We start from the raw sequence: 19,746 nt of genomic DNA, 5'->3' as shown, positions 1-19,746 counted from the left end.
AAAAATTAAACAATTTAAAAATCGAAGAATTGGAAAACCAAAAAATCTAAACCGAGAACTTGAAAAATCGAATAATCGAGAAATCAAAACATCAAGGAAAGCAAAAAAATTAACGGAAAATCTAGAACTTAAAAATTGAAAAATTAAAATACCTATCGAAAAATTGAAAAACCGAGAAATCGAAACATCAAAAAATGGAAAAATTGAAGAACCGAAACATTACAAAATCTCAGAACTGAAATACTGAAAAACTGAAAAATGGAGAAATGGGAAAATCAAAAAAATTGGTCTAAAGGGTTTAGACAGTACTTCCCTCGCCATCGGAAACGTCACGACTGCAGGCCTATTATGTTTTTTTTTTCACATTAGATTTCAAAGCATTCCGTTTTGTAGTTCCTGATTAAATCAATAAAATAAATCTGCGCATTCATTAAATTTTTGAGTCACCCTGTATATCCGAATCCAAAAAATATTAATGAAATGATAAATTACAAGAAGAGACTCATCATATTTTGTAAATTTTAAATAGGATTATACAGCAAACTTTTGAGCTGACGTCATCAATTTTTTGGAGGGGATAAGCAAATATATATTGACTAAAAATTTATTATGCTCTTTATAACCTTAAAACATTTGCAAGATTTCAAAGCATTTGGTTCTGTAGTTCCTGATTAAATCAATCAAATAAATTTACGCATTCATTAATTTTTGGGGTCATCCTGTATATGCAAATCCAAAAAACATGAATAGAATCATAAATCACAAGAAGAGACTCATCATATTTTATACAATTTAGATAGGATTTATTCAGCAAAATTTTGAGGTGACGTCATCAATTTTTTAGAGGGGATAAGTAAATATATTGTGATTAAAACGGTCCTGGTTTAATAACAAAAAAATATTGTTCGTCTATAAAACAAGCTCGTCTTAGACAAAGTATTCGTAAAAACAAATATGTCGTAAAAAACTGTACGTATGCTGGTCCCGACTGCGATTATGGTTTAAATATTTTTTAGAAAATCCTGTCATGGATGTAGAAACATTTGTGACAGCCAAAGAGGTTTTTTTGAGAAAATTATCTTTGAATTTAGACCAAATTGAAATAGACACTAGGCAACAGGCACATTTGGGCAAAATAAAGAGAAATTAGGGTTACGGCTTCAAATTTTGGACGTATTTACAAACTTAGACCGACTACAGCAATAGCTAAAACTGTGGAGTCTCTGTTGTACAGTACATTTAGAGGTAACAGTCATACATACTATGGACAGCAAAGTGAGGAAAAAGCTGTCAAGTGTTTTGAAATAAATAAAAATATAAAAACTGAACGGTGTGGCTTGTTTATTTCAAAACATTTTCCTTACTTGACTGCTAGTCCAGACAGGGTTCTAGAGGATAGGAGTGCATTAGTCGAAATTAAATGTCCTTCAAAATCGCAAGATTTGTCTCCCGAAGAAGCGGTTAGAAAAAAAATTGAGAATTGAAACTAAAAAAAGAATCATGATTACTACTTTCAAGTCCAGGGACAAATGTTTGTTACGGGTATTTCACAAGTTTATTTTGTTGTATGGACATCCAAAGGAATAAATATAGAAAAAATTTATAAAGACGAAGAAATATATGTAAAAAGATGGCAGATAAACTTGTCAGATTTTGCTTTGGCGCTTTATTGCCCGAAATAATTGATTCAAGCAGAAAGAGGAACCTGCCTTTGCGAGAGCTTTTTTTAAAATAAATAAAATTTGTTTCTATTTTTTTATGTACTTTAATAATTTTTTAGGAGTACATTTTTCATCACCAAGACTTGCATATTTTTATTATAAATATATTTTGAAAATGATCTCTCGGCAAATGAAAACATATACGAGCACTTTTTTCGAGTAAACAATGAAGGGAGAAGTTACTGGGCGTAGGGCTTTTTTAAAACACCTCCTTTCTGGGATAAGTAGTAGATACAGTTAGCTACTTATACATGTTAAACAAAAGCTGTATTTTATATATTTTTTATTATTATTATAAATATGTTTATTAATAATATTACAATGAATTTTTAGTAATCATGTGTATTGAATTCAGGATCCTGAGTGGAGTAAAAATATTATAATTTCCCAGTTTTAATTCGGTTTTATGATAGTATAGTGGTCCAACTCTGACTTCGTTTTTATGGCCCTGCAAACTCAATTACCGCAAGTATTAGGAACTGTATTGAAAATGTAAATAGCCGTGTCATAAATCATCTTAAAGATTTACGGGCGCATACGGCTCTGTGTAGTGTAGACAGTTGGTTCCTTGATGGTTTATAACCGCTGGATTACTTGCGGCAGGGGCCTATTGTGGAACACTTAACTCCTTTACAATAGGATGCAGTCATAAAAACGAACCAGCAATTGCAGCACTATACCTCATTGCGTAAAAGTTAATTTCCTTAACAATAGATTACTACGGCCGGTCCTGGCGGCTTGTTATAAAATTGAGTTCCTTGCCATAAATTAGAAAAATCAACCGAGAACTCTAACAATCAGCTTATGGTAGAGCAGGCGATAAGGGTTATACCTGGAAAGTCGCTTCCGTAAATTTTAGTGGCGCTCCTATCGGCAAAGTGCTGAACTAACTGCTCAAATTCTGTCGAATTGATACCCATTTTTTTCAATAATTGTCAGTCTTTGTTAAAAGCTCTGCAAACCAATAGATCATTAATTTTCCTCTGATATTCCTGTTAAAATTATTCGACGTATTTTGCATTAATTTGTGGTATATTTTGATTTTAATAAACACATTATTATTTAAACAAATTGTACCACTAACAAACATTTAATGACTCTGCGCCCTGCAGAAAGTGGTGTGTTATCCATGTGCGAATTTTCAAGCGATTCTATGATGGTTATGACTCAAAAAACTTGAAAAGAAAACATACAATGGTGCTTTTTTTACGATATTTCTCAGCCAGATTTTTTTAATTGATTGAACTGGTCTCTGCGCTCTAGAATATGAAAAAAGCTGCAGTTTGATGTATGATACATCTATATTAGTATCATTTTTTCATATAAAAAACCAAAAAAATGTTATACCTCGTCTAGCGAGTTCCCTTAAGCAATATGCGTAGTGTTTAAAAAGTTGATGTTTATACATCGGAAGAATGTCACGTAGACAGTTGAATGTTGTTATTACAATTCTTACCTTACATTATTTTATTTTTACCAGAAAATGGGGTGGCTCGTTCTTAATTTGATCAATAATAAACTGACTGATTCATTTTTTTTTGAGTCACACTGTATATGCAAATCTAAAAAATATGAATGCTTAATATTTGGTTTCAATTTTTGAAGAACTTGACGTTCTATTCAAAATCACGCATTGAAAATTTTCCCAAAAATTTTCATTTTTTATTAATTCTCATGATTCCTTCAGCTCGAGTTTTCTCCCACGGTTCAAGTTTTTTTTCAAAATTTGGTTTTTTGAGTCATCATATTTTCTACAAAAATGTTACCCAAAGATTTTCACCTTTTATTAATTTTCAACAATTCATCAGCTCGGGTTTTCGTCTACAATTTTTGATTTTTTTCAAAATTTGTCTTTCGAATCTTATTTTCTCGAAAAATTATGAACTTTCTTCAAAAATTATAATTTCTGAGTAAAAATTTTGATTTTTTTAAGATATTCCCGACTGTTTGAAGTCCACGATATCAAGATTTGAAAATTTTACCTAACGAGTTAAATTTATTATTAATTTTCAACAATGCATCAACTCGGGTTTTCCGCCCAAAATTATAGATTTCTCAAAACTTTGATTTCTCACTAAAAATTTTAATTGTATCTCCAAAGTAGCGCGCGTACCAAAATTTTAGTTCGCATTAGATCTTTTATTAGCTTCACTCAGTTTGCTCATTCCAATAGAAAAAAAATCACCCTGTATATAACCGATGAAGCAGACACGTTTTATGAATACTTGCACTCTGACGACCAGAAAAATTTTGAAGATTTCTATGTATTTCTTCACTGACATCACCAATTACTAAAAAGTCAGGCAAAACATTTAGCTATAATTTATTTATTAGCGTCCCAGTTGTTTTATTACTTTATAAAACGAAAATTATGTTCTTTAATTGCCATATAAGAACCAGTTTTCTACCAGATAATGAATTTCTTCACAAGCACATAACAGTATTTGTTCCTTTTCGAAAAATTAGCTTATTTAGGTTGTGGTTTTATTTAAACCACTTCATAATCATACGATTTAATCATCATTAACCTCAAACAACAGGATAAGTAGCATACAACGTAATCCCGCAATCCCCCTCAATACTCCTCTCAACCCTAATATACCCCCCTTCGCCCCACTCCTCCCCCCACGAGTTCTTCACCAACCAATAATCCGCCCCATCTTCGCTCCCATACCCCACCAGCAGCGCCCCATGGTTCGTCGGCACCGGTCTCCGACACTTGAAAATCCCGCCAGCGTACGTGGTCCACGCACGCGCATTAACCTCGACCGCCACCGGACCCACCGCGGCCACCACCCTCCGAAGCACCTCTTCGTCGTAGTCCACCTCAACGTACGCAATTTCAGTGACCGCTGACGCAATCGACTCGCGATGGCAACTACCGTCGTCAAGATGGGGGTAATCCGCATCGGCCGCCAGCCCGTGCCCGATCACGTACTTGTAGGCATCTTCGGTCGTACCATTCACGCTGACGCAATCGGCTAGCTCTTGCTCGCTCAGCGCGATGAGTTGGCCGGTTTTTAGGAAATTTTGCCCCTCGAGAGCGCCGGTCTACAATTTTGGTTGTAATTGGAAATAAGGGAGGTTGGATACGTACGACGCTGAAGAGCCAAGGTGAATCGAGAAGGCCTTGGTTTTTGACTGGGGTGACGGCGCCTTGGTCTCTCCAGTCGACGGAATCGGGGAGGGCGAAAGTCGAGACGGACAACAAGCCGAGGACGCAAATTAGTAACGGTTTCATTTTGCTTTGCAAAAATTGAGACTGGTTTGTTTGTGATGGAAGATTAATCTTAAAACGAATCACGCGATTATCTGTTTTTACGAGTAAGTTCGCATCTGGAGATAGTAACAGTGTTCTATTTTTATATATAAAAAAAAAACTAAAATTGTAACAATGCGGTTTAATAATAGTAATCAATTTCAAACAACTGGATATGTAGCTGCCAAAGTTATTCCGCAATCGGCCCCAGGGGTCCTATCCACCCTAATGTAGCCATTTTCGCCCCAGGCTTCGCCCCACGAATTCTTCAGCAACCAATAATCCACCCCATCTTCGCTACCATACCCAACCAGGAGCACCCCATGGTTCAAAGTCTCCGAATCCTCACATTTCAAAATCCCACCGACGTACAACTCCCACTGTAGAGCGTTAACGGCCACAGAAATTGGACCAATCGTGGCAACGGCTTGCCGAAGAGTCTCTTCGTCGTGTTCTACCGTAACGTAGTCACTTTCTGTGACTGTGGAAGGAATGGAACCTCGATGGCAAGTCCCATCGCTGGGGCCTGGGTAATCCGCTGCGGATGCCAGACCATGGGCTATCACATATTCGTAGCCCTCCTCGACGGTTCCTCCACTACAACCATCTTGGGTTGCGCAATCGGCCAGTTCTTGCTCGCTCAACGGAACGAGTTCACCATTTTTTAAAAAATTTTGGCCCTCGAGAACACCGGTCTGAAAGAGTCAGGGTAGTGCGAATTTGGAATCGGGGTTGGATACATACGACACTGTAGACCCAAGCCCCACAAAGAGCTTGGTTTTTGATGGGAGTGACGGCTCCTTGTTCCCTCCAGTCGACGGAATCGGGAATGTCCGCAACGAAATCGGGGTTAAAAATGCGACGATGTTCCTATTTAAGTTTTTTTTTTATTTTGGGGGGTTATTCCAGGAACACTCACCTTAGGATTGGGGATTGAAAGCACCCCTACGAGGCATAGTGCGAACGAAAGAACCGACAGCTTCATCCTGACTTTTCAACGACCGAATAAATAAGATACGATGATCCGTTTTAAAAATTTTATCTTCGAACAATTCACTCGATTATCAATCAGGCGATCGATTGTTTAACGTTTTTACAGAGACCACACTTGAATGTTTTTAAATTCATATCTGGAGAGACAACAAAATAGTGTATTATACTTGAAATAAATTGCAACTATTTTATTTGTTTTTAATTTCCGGCTGGCAACAATTTGTTTGTAACAAACAGGAAAATGATCGTTGTTACAAAGCAATGGTGGGTTAGCAAAAAGGCCGCTTTTATGATAATCCGTGGTAATAATAAACCAAATCGTGGCGAAAGATGACGTAGAATGTAACAAATGAATTGTTAATGTAGGCAACCAACATTACACGAGCTAGTGCAATTTTCCTGGATAAGTTAAAATACTAAAAATAGGTACACAACACACTAAACTCTGCAAGGACCAAAGTCCTCCACAATTTTTTCAATTCCTCGATTGTTTTTCAAGTACCGTCTGCGATAAAAAAATTTGAACAAAAACCACTTCTCAAATCCATAACCCGTTGCAAAAATCAAAGATAAAATTTGGTATAAAAGGCTGACTGTGCCAGCGTTTCGTCAGACACCATGAAGACCTTCATCGTTCTAGCTTTGGTAATCGTCGCCACTTTGGCAGCCCCCAAATCGGCCCTCCACCAAAAATGGGCTGATTTCAAGGTAAGACGCTTAATTTTTGTTCAATACCCCTACTAACCGCCTCCTCCAGCTGACCCACAAGAAACAATACAGCAACCCCTTGGAGGAAGTTCGCCGTCTGGTCATCTTCAAAGACAACCTGGCCCAGATCGAGGAACACAACGCCAAATACGCTAAAGGAGAAGTCACCTACAGCAAAGCCATCAACCAATTCGGTGACCTGACCAAGGAGGAATTCTTGGCTTACGTCAACCGCGGCAAGGCCACCAAGCCCGTCAAGAACGAGAAACTGGCCAAGAAGTGGGTGCCTTCCAAGAAACCCGCCGCCGCCGACGTCGACTGGAGAGGCAACGCCGTCACCGAAGTCAAGGACCAGGGACAATGCGGATCCTGCTGGAGTTTCAGCACCGTGAGTAGGAACATTCTCGAGGGTTTGAGTAGTGTTGATTTTTTTCGCAGACTGGCTCCGTGGAAGGGCAACTCGCCATCAATCGCGGACAACTCATCTCGCTCAGTGAACAGAACTTGATTGACTGTTCTACTGGGTATGGTAATGCTGCTTGCGACGGTGGTTGGATGGACAGCGCCTTCAACTACATCTATGACTATGGTATCATGAGCGAAAGCGCCTACCCCTATGAAGCCCAACTTGACAACTGCAGATACGACGCTTCTCAATCGGTCACCAGCATCAATGGATACTACGATCTGCCCTCTGGAGACGAAAACTCTCTTGCCAACGCTGTCGGCAACAATGGACCCGTCTCTGTGGCTATTGACGCCACCGATGAGCTCCAATTCTACAGCCAGGGCATCATCTACGACTCCACTTGCAACGACAGAGACCTCAACCATGGTGTCCTCGTCGTAGGATATGGTTCCGAAGGTGGTTACGACTACTGGATCGTCAAGAACTCCTGGGGAGGTGGCTGGGGAGAAGGTGGCTTCTACAGAGCCATCCGTAACTACGGCAACAACTGCGGTATCGCAACTGCTGCTTCATACCCATCTTTGTAAACAAATCTTCCAGAATGTTACGATGTAATTAATACATAATAAAATTTTGAAATTTTCAACAAGTCACTTTTACTAAGTTGCGCCTTTCAAACGATAAGATATTGACTATGGTGCATATAAGGAGACGAATTAGTGCCCTGACACCAGAAGATTACAGTTGTCTTAATTGTAAGTGTAGTCGCTCTCGCGACTGCGATCCCTCAAAGTACCATCAAAGACCAATGGGCTAATTTCAAGGTAATTTTCACCACATTTAGACCCCTTCCATCATTTGTTTCTAGGCCAAACACAACAAAGAGTACTTGTCAGATAACCAATTTGAAACGCTTTGTCATCTTTACGCAAAATCTGGCGAAAATTGAAGCACACAACACCAAATACAAAAATGACGAAGTTAGTTATTACAAAGCGATTAATAAGTTCGGGGATTTAACAGCTGATGAATTTCTTGCGTTCGTAAATCGGACTAAAGCTCCTGAAACACAAGTGCCTGGAAAATTTCGCAGACGATACGTTCCTTCCAAGCAACCAGTCGATGACGAAGTTGACTGGACGACCAAAAACGTAATAAGTGATATTAAAGACGGGGGGACTGTGGGTCGTCTTGGACTTTTAGTGCAGTAAGTATCAGCTAAGAAACGCAAAAAAGATGCTGAAGGGTTCACCTAATTAAAAACTTGATTAAACTTTGAAATTTTTATTTCAAAAATTCCAAAAATTCTGAAGTTTTGGAAAATCTTGATGGCGATTAACAAATAATTGGTTTTTAATAACCTGGCTATATAAAACTCTGATGTAACTCGTCAAAATTTCGAGAATTTAAATTTCGAAAATCTTCCAAATTTTAAAAATTTCTGTGATTTGAAAACAATTTGAAAATTAGAAGTAGTATTTAATGTTTTAAGGGTTAAAAACTTCTATTAAGCCCTCTGTACATTTCGCAAAGACTTTTTTTTCAATCGAAGACTTTGTGAGATTCTAAAAATTGTAAAGATTTCCAAAATTCAGAAATACTTTGAAACGTGGATTGAACTAAATACATTTTTAACATACTTAAGTTTAAACTCTTTGAAGGAATCTATGATGTTTCAAAGAAATTTTTTTAAACATCGACGATTTTGACGTTCGGACAAATTTTGAAAATTTAAAAAATTTTGCGAATTCGGAAAACCTTAACGACCAGAGATTCACTTTTGTCATCTCAGGTATCCAAAACTCAGGCACAACTTCAGTAACGAAAATTTTGAAAACATTGAAAATCTCGGTTATAAAAATTTTGAATGTTTGGTAAAATGAAGATCCAGTAATTTTTAGAAAAATTCACAAATGAAAACAAGATAGTAGTTTTTAACTTTTTAAGGGTTAAAAAGTGTAATTAAACCCTCTGCATACCTTTTTTTTTAATCGGAGATCTTGTGAGACTCAAAATTGTAAATATTTCCAAAATTTCAGGAATGCTTTGAAACGTGGAATGAACTAAATAAATTTTGGCCTAGACACAACAGAGTACTTGTCTGATAAGGATGATTTGAAACGCTTTGTCATCCTTACGCGAAATTTGTTAAAAATCGAAGCAGATAACACCAAATACAAAGCGATTAATAACTTGCTTAACATTGAAACATTTTTTGGTAGAAGATATTGAGATAACAGATTTTTCAAAAAGAAATTCAAACTAATTCAACCCCCATATCACGTAAAACAAAACACAGTGGGTAATATTCAGTACGATGAAAATCAAACTAATCATTCGAGAATAAATGTTCAAATTCAAGCCGTAAGAAAAAAAATTATATTAAATTGGCATAAGCCAATCTTCTACTTGACGAATGTTAGAGGCTAACAAGTTCCACCCGTATCATATACAGTTAGTTCACGAACTACGAGAAATTAACTTTCCAAAATATTACTTCCCATTTTACAATTTTGTTCGACAATTTATCAACAATTGTAATGTAAACAAACATAATTTACATTATTACGTCCAAGAAAATCCACGATGGATTCGTGAACCCGTTTTTCAGAGAATTATTTCCGTCAGCTTTTATTTTAAATGCAATGTGTAACAAACTTCGTGGATTTGTGATATTTTTGAAATTATAGTGTGAATCACGGTATAAATGAATAATGTATTTCGGGTTGCCGCAACCACAAATCACATTCGTCATTTACACCGAATCACCGTATGTTAATTAAACTGCACGAAACTGCATTTTAAGTTTACTGAAAAATAAAGAAATCAAATGAATATGAACAAGTATTTTTTTAAATTCGTGTAATTAAGCTATGTGCTTTATTTCGAATTTCTAAATCACAAACGAAACTGTATACAATAAGATAATTTAAGTGACTGTTGATAAGGTAAAAATGTTAAATAACTTCTAGAAAAAATGAATTTGGAGTTCAGATTTTTCTACTACACTTTGCACTTTTTTAAATCTTTTTCAATATATTGTAGTTTTGAGGTGAGTTTATGCATTTTTTTCCATTTGATGGCATAAATATCTCATTCATATGTATATCGAATAATCCTAAGTTTAATTAAATATTTTAACCAAAAATTGACAGGTTTATGATGACGCACAAATCTACATAAGTTTAAATAATTAAAACCAATTGGATAAAAATAACAAGTGTTAAGTTATTGAAATTCCACAATTGTCTATGAGAATTTGCCATTCCAAACATATTTTACGTTTCTTGTTGTGAAAAGAAGACTATGTATATTAAGAAGACAAAAGGTAAAATATAAGCCCCGCCCACCCGCCCTGTCTCAATTGTGATGATTTTTTTATTCGTCGTGAGCCAAGAGGGCGGAGCTTAATTGCAAAGTCTATCTCTGTTTACAAAAAATTACCATTTTAAACATGTTTTAAGTTTCTAATTACGAATAAAAGACTACGAATACCGTTTTTTTTTTTGAAAATTTAAAACAATCTTGAGGTTCTAGGTATTCCTGTTTGGAGAGAATTTGATTAAATTTCTTGGAGAATACGTCATTTGCTAAAATCAGTCTTATCTTAACAAATACTAGCCCCACCCACCCGCTCTCTTTTTTCTTACAGGGTATCTCATTTTCCAAAATCAGTTTTATCTTAGCAGGTACTAGCCCGGCCCACCCGCCCTCTCTTGGAAGGTATCTCATTTGCCAAAATCAGTCTTAGATTGGGAAGTACTAACCCCGCCCACCCGCCCTCTATTTTTAGAGGGATCTCATTTGCGAAAATCAATCTTATCCTAGCAGGTACTGGCCCCGCCCACCCTCTCTTCACTCCAATGATTACTCTTAATAGTGTTCAGTCATTTACCTAAAAAATGAGAGAACGGGTGGGTGGGTGGGGTTAAGTCAAGCTTTTTCCTATGGAATCTTTTGTAAGCAAGCAATAGCCCCGCCCACCCACCCCCTCTTCATTCCAGTGATTACTCTTAATATTGTTCAGTCATTTAGCAAAAAAATAAGAGAACGGGTGGGTGGGTGGGGTTAGGTCAAACTTTTCCTATAGAATCTTTTGTAAGCAAGCAATAGCCCCGCCCACCCACCCTCTCTTCATTCCAGTGATTACTCTTAATACTGTTCAGTCATTTGCCAAAAAAATGAGAGAACGGGTGGGTGGGTGGGGTTAAGTCAAGATTTTTCCTATGGAATCTTTTGTAAGCAAGCAATAGCCCCGCCCACCCACCCCCTCTTCATTCCAATGATTACTCTTAATACTGTTCAGTCAGTTGCCAAAAAAAATGAGAGAAAGGGTGGGTGGGTGGGGTTAAGTCAAGTTTTTTCCTATGGAATCTTTTATAAGCAAGCAATAGCCCCACCCACCCACCCTCTCTTCATTCTAGTGATTACTCTTAATACTGTTCAGTCATTTGCCAAAAAAATGAGAGAACGGGTGGGTGGGTGGGGTTAAGTCAAGATTTTGCCTATGGAATCTTTTGCAAGCAAGCAATAGCCCCGCCCACCCACCCCCTCTTCATTCCAGTGATTATTCTTAATACTGTTCAGTCATTTTTATTTATTTTTATATATAATCTTTATATATAACATAACATGGTGTCCTCGTCGTAGGGTATGGTTCCGAAGACGGTTACGATTACTGGATCGTCAAGAACTCTTGGGGGCCGCAATGGGGCGAAAGTGGTTTCTACAGACCCGTCCGCAACCACAACAACAACTGCGGTATCGCAACTGCTGCTTCATACCCCTCTTTGTAATGATTGTCGTTGTAAATAAAGTGAAACAAAACAACTCGTTCGAAGAAACAACACCGCAATTTTCAAATAAAGTTTGCTTTGGTTATTTTAGGTTAGGTATGACATAACACCATTTCGACTTACCACGGTCCCTCCTTCCCCCGAGGCATGTCTAAACGGGTCGGAAACTTCTTTCAAGAACACATTACGAAGAAAAGTTCTTCGTTTCGCATTTTCTTCCAAAATTTTGCGCCGATCGGCTGAACAATCAAACTGATCAGCCATTTTCGCACGACTGGCAAAACTGCTTTATATCACTAAAATACTTAACAGTGATTTATTTTCAACAAGAGAGACAACAAAATCATAAATTGATGTCTGCAGAAGTCATAAAACAGCGAAATTTTAATTTACACACATTTGCGGTAATAACAGATGAAAAAAAATTAACCACGCTCTGCAAGTTGGCGGCGCAGTGGAAGGGGGTTCTTAATCATCATTACAATTTGAATCTCGCCATTTTTTTATTCTCAATCATTTTCTGTTTTGTGGTCGAGGTGAACAGAACAGTCGAACAACAAGAGGTAATTAAACTTTTTCTTTTGACTCCCGTGCCACTGGTGGCTTTATTACACCATTTTGTGCCACCTTTGCTATTAATTTCGTTTTTTTTTTCAGAACAATGAAGTTCCAAATTTTCCTAGCCGTTTGTGTAACTGGCAGCCAAGCAGTGTCGTTTTCCAACTTAGAACAAGAACAATGGGCCACTTACAAGGTTAGTTTTTTCAAGAATTTTCAAGTTATAACTTGTTGATTGAAAAAAAAAACTTCAATGACTTCTTGTTTGACTAGAAGACTGAATTTGGGGGCACTACCGTCTTTTGTGTCAATATCTGCGAACTTTAGATTAAGCTACAGCTAAACAAATATTATATCACGTTAAAATACCGGACAAGTAAACAGTGACATTAAGATTAATAAACTGAAGGCCATTTGAAAAAGAACTTAGTTTTTAATATCAAAAGGCGCCACGATGAGTCATCCCACTAACATTCTAATGATAACTAAAACTAGACCGGGGATTCACCAGCGTGTTGCCCTGCAGACGTATCATCCCATTCGATATAAATATTTCAAACAACTTATCACAACAGCAGCTGCAGTAAAATTCCTACATTTCTAAATTATCACCAGAGAACATAGAGAAGCGTAATAGTTTAAATTTAATGACGGTTGAGGACTCCTCGTCTTATGTTGGCAACACTGTTTGTTGCTAACTAGGAATAAAATTAACTAAAATGTCATAATATTTTTAACGACGCGTTTTACTTTCGACAAATTGACCAGAATATTACAAGCTGCTTACTATTTCCTTCATTTTAATTCAGGTCACAAGAATTACAGTTCGTCGTCTGAGAACTTGTTTGATCTACAGACCAGAACGCACTCAGGCCAATGTCGACTCTAAGCGTTCGGAAACGATTTGATTTATTAGCCATGATCCGTGATCTGACACACATCCTAACCGGTTTCGACCATAATTTCTTGATGTTTCAACTTTCGAATTCTCAGTTTTTCGAAATTTTAGTTTGGGGACTTTTCAGTTAACTCATTTTTATTATTCAATTTTTGGATTTCACAATTTCTCAATTTTTCAAGTTTTCATTTTTCAGTTTTTCGATATCTAAGTTTTGGGATTTTTCAAAAACTTCGATTCTTCGACTTTTCGATTTTTGACTCCTGGATTTTTCGATGTGTCGATTATTTTACTTTTACGATTTTTCAATTTTTCGATTTTTAAATTTTGGATTTTTCGATTTCTCGATTTCTGAGTTCAGTACTTCGATATTTGAATTTTTCACTTTTTCGAATTTTTCAAATGTTTCGATTTCTTAATCTTTAGATTTTTCGACTTCCCGGTTATAGATTTTCTGTTTTTCAATTGTCATTTTGTCAAATTTTCGATTTTTCAATAAATCGATGTTCTGATTTTCCCATTTCTTGACCTTCGAGTGTTTCGATTTTCCTGTTCTTCAATTCTTTAATTTTTTGATTTTTCAGGTTTTTGATTTTTCAATCTTTCGATTTTTTAAGGTTTCTATTTTTTGATTTCACTTTTCGATTTTTCGATTTTTCAGTTTTTAGATATTTCAATTTTAGGATTTTTCAATATTTCAATTCTTCGGCTTTTCTGTTTTTGACTTCTGGATTTCTCGATGTGTTTACCTTTTTGCTTTTTCGATTTTCCAATTTTTGGATTTTAAATTTTAGATTTTTCAATATTTTGATATTTTAATTTTTCAATATTTCTTAGTTTTTCAATTTTTCGATCTGTTAATTTTTCATTCCCGATTTATTGAGATTTGATTATTCAGATTTTCGATTTATCAGTTTTTCAATTTTTTATTTTGGCCTATTTCGGTTTCTCAGTTTTTCCAGTTTTCCATTTTTTCGTTTTTTGATTTTTCCGCTTTTCCAATTTTTCAACTTTTAACTTTTTGTTTGTCGATTTCTCAATTTTTCGATTTTTGGACTTCATCACTTTTCCCGTTCTTTTGGTCTTTCAATCCCCCAATTTTTCAATTTTTCGAATTTTTAAGTTTTTTGATTTCTCGATTTATCGAGATTTGGATGTTTCCATATTTTGATTGTCAATTTCTCAATTTTTAACTTTTCGATTTTGACCTATTTCGGATTCTCAATTGTTCGACTTTTCGACCCCATGATTTCTTGATCTTTTGATTTTTCGATTTCTCGGTTTTTCGATTTTCCAGTTTTTCGATGTTTCGATTTTTCAGTTATCCGATTTTTTAAATTTGGAAGTTTCGATTTTTCGATTTTTCGTTATTCGGTTTTTAAATTTTACATTTTTCGATTTTTTAGGGTTCCGATTTTTCGATTATTAGATTTCTCGATTTTTGGAATTTTCGATTATTTTAATTTTTCATTTTTTGTTCTCACTGTTAATTTCATACAGTGTATCGAAAACAACCACAAAAATTGTCACTAAAAATATTTAAAAATTCATACAAAATAGAACACAGTGTTTCCAAAATATTTTTCCGAAAAAAATCCATTGGGTTATTACGATTTCAACAATATTCTTAGTTTAAAATACCAAAAATATTCACTTGGTCGTTATAAAAACCGACCAGAAATTATTATAGTCCAAACCAACCAAATCGCTTTTGAACGCTTAGAGTCGACATTGGCCTGAGCGCACTCTGGCTTGTAGATCAAACAAGTTCTCAGGCAACGAGTTGTGAAACAAGTTTTTTTATTGGCATCGACTACTTAAATTTGGGGCTTGTCTTTGCCGGTTGAGGACTCCAATGTCAATAAGGGTGGTTTTGCAAAATCAGCCTGTATGTTGCATCTATATTAATCTATGTTATCACCATCCGAACACACGCTGTGTTTGACTGGCGGATTAAATATCTGGGGGAAGTACCAACTAATCAAATTTGACAACCTGTCAAGATAATCTTCATCAGTCATGTTTGCCTTGACTAAATTAAAATGTTTGAATATGAAATTATTTGCAGTTCACTTACAACAAACAATACCCAAGCGAAATCGAAGACCGCTTTCGCATGAAAATTTTCATGGAAAACTCCAACAAAGTCGCCCAACATAACAAATTGTACGCCCAGGGATTGGTCACTTACGAAATGGGTATCAATAAATACTCCGACATGCTGCACCAAGAGTTCATCCAGATCATGAACGGTTTCAATAGAACCGCAATGAGAGGAAGCGAGATAGAAGATGGCGTCACGTTCATCCCTCCTGCTAACGTGGAAGTCCCAGCCTCCGTGGACTGGAGGAAGAAAGGGGCGGTTACAGGAATAAAAGACCAAGGACAATGTGGATCATGCTGGGCGTTCAGCGCTGTGAGTACTCAAAATAAGTGTAAGCATGATTAAATCTTGCCATTTCGTAGACGGGCTCCTTGGAGGGGCAAAACTTCCGCAAAACCAAGAAACTGGTGTCCCTCAGCGAGCAAAACCTCGTGGACTGCTCCCAAAAATTCGGCAACCAGGGCTGCAACGGCGGCCTGATGGACTACGCTTTCGAGTACATCAAGGCTAACAAAGGCATCGACACCGAAAAGTCGTACCCGTATAAGGCTAAGGACGAACGGTGCCACTACAACCCCAAGAACAAGGGGGCTACGGATCGCGGTTTCGTGGACATCGCGGCTGGCGACGAGGATGCGCTCCAGAAGGCGGTTGCTACGGTTGGACCGATTTCGGTCGCTATAGATGCTAGCAACGACAGCTTCCAGCAGTACCGCAGCGGGGTGTACTACGAGCCGGAGTGCAGCGCGGAGCTGCTGGACCACGGAGTCTTGGCTGTGGGGTATGGGACCGACAACAAGGGTAACGACTACTGGATTGTTAAGAACTCGTGGGGAGAGACCTGGGGGGCTCGAGGGTACATCCTGATGGCCCGCAATCGCAATAATAATTGCGGAATTGCCACTCAAGCCAGTTATCCTCTGGTTTAAGTCGCTACTGAGGTCGTAGTTTGAAGAAGTAGGTTAAGTTTTTAATGCTTTTTGTATTTTGAGTTCTATGAATAAATATAGTTTGATATGCAGCTTTGTAATTTCTTGTAGAAAAATAAGGATTTTACAATTAAGCTCCGCCCCTCGGTTTACGACCAATAAAAAAATCACCAGAAGTGAGATAGGGCGGGTGGGCGGGGCTTATATTTTGCCTTTTCTTTAATATACGTAGCCATCTTTTCACAACAAGAAACTTAAAACATGGTTATTTGCAAGAAACTATAGATCTTGCAATTATGGGGCGGAGCTTAATTGCAAAATCGATATTTCTTTATATAAATTTAATGTTTCAAACCAGTCTTTACTTTACAAAATTTTGTGTCTATCAAATTGGGTTGGTGCAATGTAATACTAATAATAAGGGTATTGACCCATTCATTAATTTTTTTTGAGCTACCAATCTAAAAAATATGAATGGAATGAGAAATCAAAAAACCAAAAATGAGAAAGACTGAAAAATCGAAAAACTGAAGAACGGAGAAACTGAAAAATCGGAAAATTAAAATTCGAAAAATCCTTCCAGAATCCGTAAATCGAAAAAAAAACAAAAATCGAAAACGTTGAAAAATAGAAAAAGTGAAAAATCGGAAAATCAAAATTCGGAAGCTGAAAAATCGAGAAATCGAAAAGTTAAAAAAATAAAAATCGAAAAACTGAAGAATGGAAAAACTGAAAAATCGAAAAATAAAAAAAATAAAATTCGGATATCGACAAATCGCAAAGTCCACAATTCGAAATAGCGAAATGTAAAGTTGTAAATTCCAGAAATCAAAACGAAAAATTGAAAAATAGAAAAATTCGAAAACTTGAAAAAACAAATTTTGAAAATTGGAAATTCCGATATATCGACAATTCGAAACATCGAAAATGGGAAAGATTTGAAAATCTTACGAAAAGTCGAAAAATAAAAAAATTGAAAATCTAGAAATCGAAAAATCGAGGACTCAAGATATTAACACTTTGGTAAAAAAATAATGAATTAAATACACTAACTAATACTAAAAAACTCAATAATCTCAGGAGCGAGAATCTCAGCACTTCTAGACGGTGCGACTACTAAAGAATATGATACGGTCCTGGTTTAATAACAAAAAAATATTGTTCGTCTATGAAACAAGCTCGTCTTAGACAAAGTATTCGTAAAAGAAATATGTCGTAAAAAAATGTACGTATGCTGGTCCCGATTGCGATTATGGTTTAAATATTTGTTAGATAATCCTGACATGGATGTAGAAACATTTGTGACAGCCAAAGAGGTTTTTTTGAGAAAATTATCTTTGAATTTAGACCAAATTGAAATAGACACTAGGCAACAGGCACATTTGGGCAAAAGAAATTAGGGTTACGGCTTCAAATTTTGGAGGTATTTACAAACTTAGTTGTAAGTACGTAGTTAAGTCAAACTTTTCCTATAGAATCTTTTGTAAGCAAGCAATAGCTAAAACTGTGAAGTCTCTGTTGTACAGTACATTTAGAGGTAATAATCATACATACTATGGGCAACAAAGTGAGGAAAAAGCTGTCAAGTGTTTTGAATTAAATAAAAATATAAAAACTGAACGGTGTGGCTTGTTTATTTCAAAACAATTTCCTTACTTGGCTGCTAGTCCAGACAGGGTTCTGGAGGATTATGAGTGCATTAGTCGAAATTAAATGCCCTTCAAAATCGCAAGATTTGACTCCCGAAGAAGCGGTTAGAAAAAAAAATCAAATTTTGTACATTGACACAGAGTGAATTGAAACTAAAAAAAATCATGATTACTACTTTCAAGTCCAGGGACAAATGCTTGTTACGGGTATTTCACAAGTTTATTTAGGAATTAATATAGAAAAAAACTAAGAAATATGTAAAAAGATGCCAGATAAACTTGGCAGATTTTACTTTGGCGCATTATTGCCCGAAATAATTGATTCAAGAAGAAAGAGGAACCTGCCTTTGCGAGAGATTTTTTTAAAATAAATAAAATTTGTTTCTATTTTTTTATGTACTTTAATAATTTATTAGGAGTACATTTTTCATCACCAAGACTTGCATATTTTTATTATAAATATATTTTGAAAATGATCTCTCGGCAAATGAAAACATATACGAGCACTTTTTTCGAGTAAACAATGCAGGGAGAAGTTACTGGACGTAGGGCTTTTTTAAAACACCTCCTTTCTGGGATTAGTAGTAGATACACTTAGCTACTTATATGTGTTAAACAAAAGCTGTATTTTATATATTTTTTTATTATTATTATAAATATGTTTATTAGTTTTATTAATTAACAAAGTAAAATATATGTTAACAATAATATTACAATGAATTTTTAGTAATAATGTGTATTGAATTCAGGATCCTGAGTGCAGTAAAAATATTATAGTTCCCGAGTTTTAATTCGGTTTTATGATAATACCTCATTGCGTAAAAGTTAAATAGATTACTACGGCCAGTCCTGGTGGCTTGTTATAAAACTGAGTTCCTTGCCATAAATTAGAAAAATCAGCCGAGAACGCTAACAATCAGCTTATGGTAGAGCAGGCGATAAGGGTTTTACCTGGAAAGTCGCTTCCGTAAATTTTAGTGGCGCTCCTAGAGGCAAAGTACTGAACTAACGGCTCAAAATCTGTCGAATTGATACCCATTTTTTTCAATAATTGTTAGTTTTTGTTAAAAACTCTGCTAACCAATAGATATTCTGATATCTCTGATATTCCTGTTAAAATTATTCGACGTATTTTGCATTAATTTGTGGTATATTTTCATTTTAATAAACACATTATTATTTAAACAAATTGTACCACTAACAAACATTTAATGACTCTGCGGCCTGTAAAAAGTGATGTTTTATCCATGTGCGAATTTTCAAGTGATTCTATGATGGTTATGAGTATGACTCAAAAAACTTGAAAAGAAAACATACAATGCTGCTTTTTTTTACGATATTTCTCAGCCATATTTTTGTAATTGATTGAACTAGTCTCTGCGCTCTAGAATATGAAAAAAGCTGCAGTTTGATCTATGATACATCAATATTAATATCATTTTTTCATACAAAAAACCAAAAAAATGTTATAGCTCGTCTAGCGAGTCCCCTTAATTGCAAAGTCTATATTTGTTTACAAAAATTACGGTTTTAAGTTTCTTATTACGAATAAAAGACTACATATACCATGTTTTGTTTTTTTTTTTTTTGAAAATTTAAAACAATCTTGAGGTTCTAGGTATTCATGTTTGGATAGAATTGGAAAGTGCTTTGGAGCCTCTAGTGTCTTTTCTTATAATAATTTAATTAATTTTCTTGGAGGATACGTCATTTGTGAAAATC

At 35.8% G+C, this 19,746-nt stretch overlaps 3 protein-coding genes across 3 annotated transcripts; 1 reads left to right on the top strand and 2 right to left on the bottom strand.

Annotated features, from left to right (window-relative positions):
• Window positions 1-4,250: 4,250 nt before the first annotated feature.
• Window positions 4,251-4,971, bottom strand: LOC135124843 (testin-2-like). The gene is made up of 2 exons (XM_064050066.1): window positions 4,819-4,971; window positions 4,251-4,772 (listed from the first exon to the last, which is right to left on the bottom strand). Exons 1-2 carry the CDS (start codon window positions 4,960-4,962, stop codon window positions 4,251-4,253), a joined length of 666 nt encoding a protein of 221 aa, XP_063906136.1. The 5' UTR covers window positions 4,963-4,971.
• Window positions 4,972-5,102: 131 nt separating this feature from the next.
• Window positions 5,103-6,087, bottom strand: LOC135125298 (procathepsin L-like). The gene is made up of 3 exons (XM_064050765.1): window positions 5,900-6,087; window positions 5,725-5,850; window positions 5,103-5,675 (listed from the first exon to the last, which is right to left on the bottom strand). Exons 1-3 carry the CDS (start codon window positions 5,963-5,965, stop codon window positions 5,142-5,144), a joined length of 726 nt encoding a protein of 241 aa, XP_063906835.1. The 5' UTR covers window positions 5,966-6,087; the 3' UTR covers window positions 5,103-5,141.
• Window positions 6,088-6,571: 484 nt separating this feature from the next.
• On the top strand, window positions 6,572-16,424 carry LOC135124842 (uncharacterized). Its single transcript, XM_064050065.1, has 9 exons — window positions 6,572-6,681; window positions 6,731-7,069; window positions 7,120-7,674; window positions 7,856-7,914; window positions 7,959-8,278; window positions 11,741-11,882; window positions 12,544-12,640; window positions 15,411-15,758; window positions 15,809-16,424. The coding sequence occupies exons 1-9, from the start codon at window positions 6,592-6,594 to the stop codon at window positions 16,373-16,375; spliced, it is 2,517 nt and encodes an 838-aa protein (XP_063906135.1). The 5' UTR covers window positions 6,572-6,591; the 3' UTR covers window positions 16,376-16,424.
• The last annotated feature ends 3,322 nt before the right edge of the window (window positions 16,425-19,746 follow it).

The sequence above is a fragment of the Zophobas morio genome, unplaced genomic scaffold, assembly GCF_036711695.1.
Source record: "Zophobas morio isolate AGI-343-1 ecotype UQ-CSIRO unplaced genomic scaffold, CSIRO_AGI_Zmor_V1 ptg000008l, whole genome shotgun sequence".
NCBI lineage: Eukaryota > Metazoa > Arthropoda > Insecta > Coleoptera > Tenebrionidae > Zophobas > Zophobas morio.
This window is presented reverse-complemented; position numbering and strand designations above follow the sequence as displayed.